Source organism: Aedes albopictus, chromosome 1 (genome assembly GCF_035046485.1).
Source record: "Aedes albopictus strain Foshan chromosome 1, AalbF5, whole genome shotgun sequence".
Taxonomy (NCBI): Eukaryota; Metazoa; Arthropoda; class Insecta; order Diptera; family Culicidae; genus Aedes; species Aedes albopictus.
Genome location: NC_085136.1, coordinates 297,068,875 through 297,071,032, shown reverse-complemented (window position 1 = coordinate 297,071,032; position 2,158 = coordinate 297,068,875). Strand labels below are relative to the sequence as shown.

Here is a 2,158-nt window from a genome sequence, read left to right as displayed (position 1 = left end):
CAAGTTCACTAAACCTAAGGCAAAAAGTGCACTTCAATACATAACACACTTGTTAATAATGATCTAACACTCGCATCGCCCACGTCCAAACCGGTGGTGGTGTCGTGGTGTCCAATTATATGTCATCCAACCTATCCAACAGGTCTCCACTTAACCTCACAGTAGTGGCTGTACCTGCTGCCTACTGCACTCACGCCAGTATCCCAAGTGCGATAATGAACGGGTGACGTATGATTTCCCTTTCACGCCAATTACCCGATCAACAGTGAGGTAATCATACATCCTCGATGCCTGAACTAATAATAGAATATCCAAGAGCTAGCCATTCCATCTCCGAAAATCGAAAACTATTAAAAGCACCTGCACATCAGACTTCTCCGAGTATTCCGGTTTCACGTCGCGTGCAATGATGAAGTCTCGGATTGTTGTGCTAGTTTTGATTGGTGCTACCATGATCGGAACCGTTTCCGGACGAAGAAAAATCCAATGTCGGCTGTTTCAACCGGGAGTGGATTCGACCACAGCTGTGACCCCCGTTGCTGGTCAACAATTTCTCAATAGTACGGACTTTGAGACGATTATGATGAAGCTGGACGCGCTGGATCTGCGGATGGTGAAGGCGGAGTTCGCCCTGTTGAACACGGTGCAGACGATCGCTGCCGATATAGAGAACTTGGGCCAGGTTGTGGAGAAGCTGGCCTGGGTAGCGAGCCAAACCGAGTTGTCCAGCAGCTTTGTGGAGCATCATGTGAAGGCGATCGAGTTCAATTTGACAATGCTGCAGAAGGACGTTCGGGATTTGTTGAACGTTCAACAGCGGCTGCCAACGAGGACGTACATTGAAAATGCGCTGGTAAAGCTGAGGTTCCATCAGCAACAACAGCAGGCTGAGGGAGAAAATGAGAATCCGGAGCCGCTGACGAAAATGGTGGAGAATATGATGATGGACGACCATATGTACGAGTACTGTGATCAGCTGCCGGAGACTAAGGAGTCCGGGGTGTACATGGTTATGCCGGATGGGGATTTCCGGGAACCGATGAAAGTGTTCTGCAATCAGACTTATTTGGATGGTGGATGGACAGTGATACAGCGCCGGTTCAACGGTACAGTTAACTTTTACCGAGATTACAATGAGTATGTGCGAGGGTTTGGGAAGCTGGATGGTGGGGAGTTTTGGCTGGGTTTGGAAAGAATTCATCGGCTGACGTATTCGGCTCCACATGAGTTGGCCGTGGTTCTGGAGGACTGGGAGGATGAAAGTCGATATGCGCTGTACGAGAACTTTGAAATTGCCGGGGAATTTGAGCACTATAAGGTGACAAAATTGGATGGTTACAAAGGAGATGCCGGTGATTCGATGAACTACACATTGAATGCCAGGTTTACCACTTTTGACCAGGATCATGACACCAACGAGAAGCATAACTGCGCCGTCAAGTATCACGGAGCGTGGTGGTACAAAGCTTGCCACTCTAGGTAAGATTGCATTGGTTCAGATTTTTATTCTCTAATTGATAGGAATTTTCGATTTCCACACAGCAATTTGAATGGAAAATACCTCCGCGGCAAGACGACTGAATTTGGATCCGGCATGAACTGGGACACGTTCCATGGCATGAGTTACGCCTTGAAGTCCTCGACCATCATGATTCGCAGACGGCTGGATTTGATTCCAGTGGGAGCAATTCAGGAAATTTACTTGTACGAGGATAGGACACGGCATAAGGTGTCCCAGGAAGGATTAGCTGAATCGTTGGATAATGCCATCAATAACGAGGAAGTATCGGTACCGGAGTGATTGAAATAAACCCTGTTGAAACATAATTATTGTTTGGTACTTATTTCTTTGAAAAGCCGTGTTTTGTGCAAAAATAATCATCGTTGCAGAGGCGATTTATAAAATACCTATACTCATTGGCATGACAAGGAAGGGTGCGGAGGGTGTGGTCCGCATCGGACCCCTGAATACATGGGGTCTCTAAATCAAGGTAGGTTTCTACTTAACACTTGTTTGAACAAAGTTCTTTAACCCTTATGTGGCCGGCAGGGTACCCGGGTACCCAGCACCCATTTAAAATATACGGTGTAAAAAAAAGCAAAAAGTTTGCCGGCCACATAACGGTTAAATAACGAAAATTACTAGTTCAATACTTCA

At 46.6% G+C, this 2,158-nt stretch overlaps 1 protein-coding gene across 1 annotated transcript; it reads left to right on the top strand.

Annotated features, from left to right (window-relative positions):
- The first annotated feature begins 406 nt into the window (after window positions 1-406).
- LOC134287591 (fibrinogen-like protein 1) lies at window positions 407-1,801 on the top strand. Its single transcript, XM_062849674.1, has 2 exons — window positions 407-1,479; window positions 1,543-1,801. The coding sequence occupies exons 1-2, from the start codon at window positions 407-409 to the stop codon at window positions 1,799-1,801; spliced, it is 1,332 nt and encodes a 443-aa protein (XP_062705658.1).
- The last annotated feature ends 357 nt before the right edge of the window (window positions 1,802-2,158 follow it).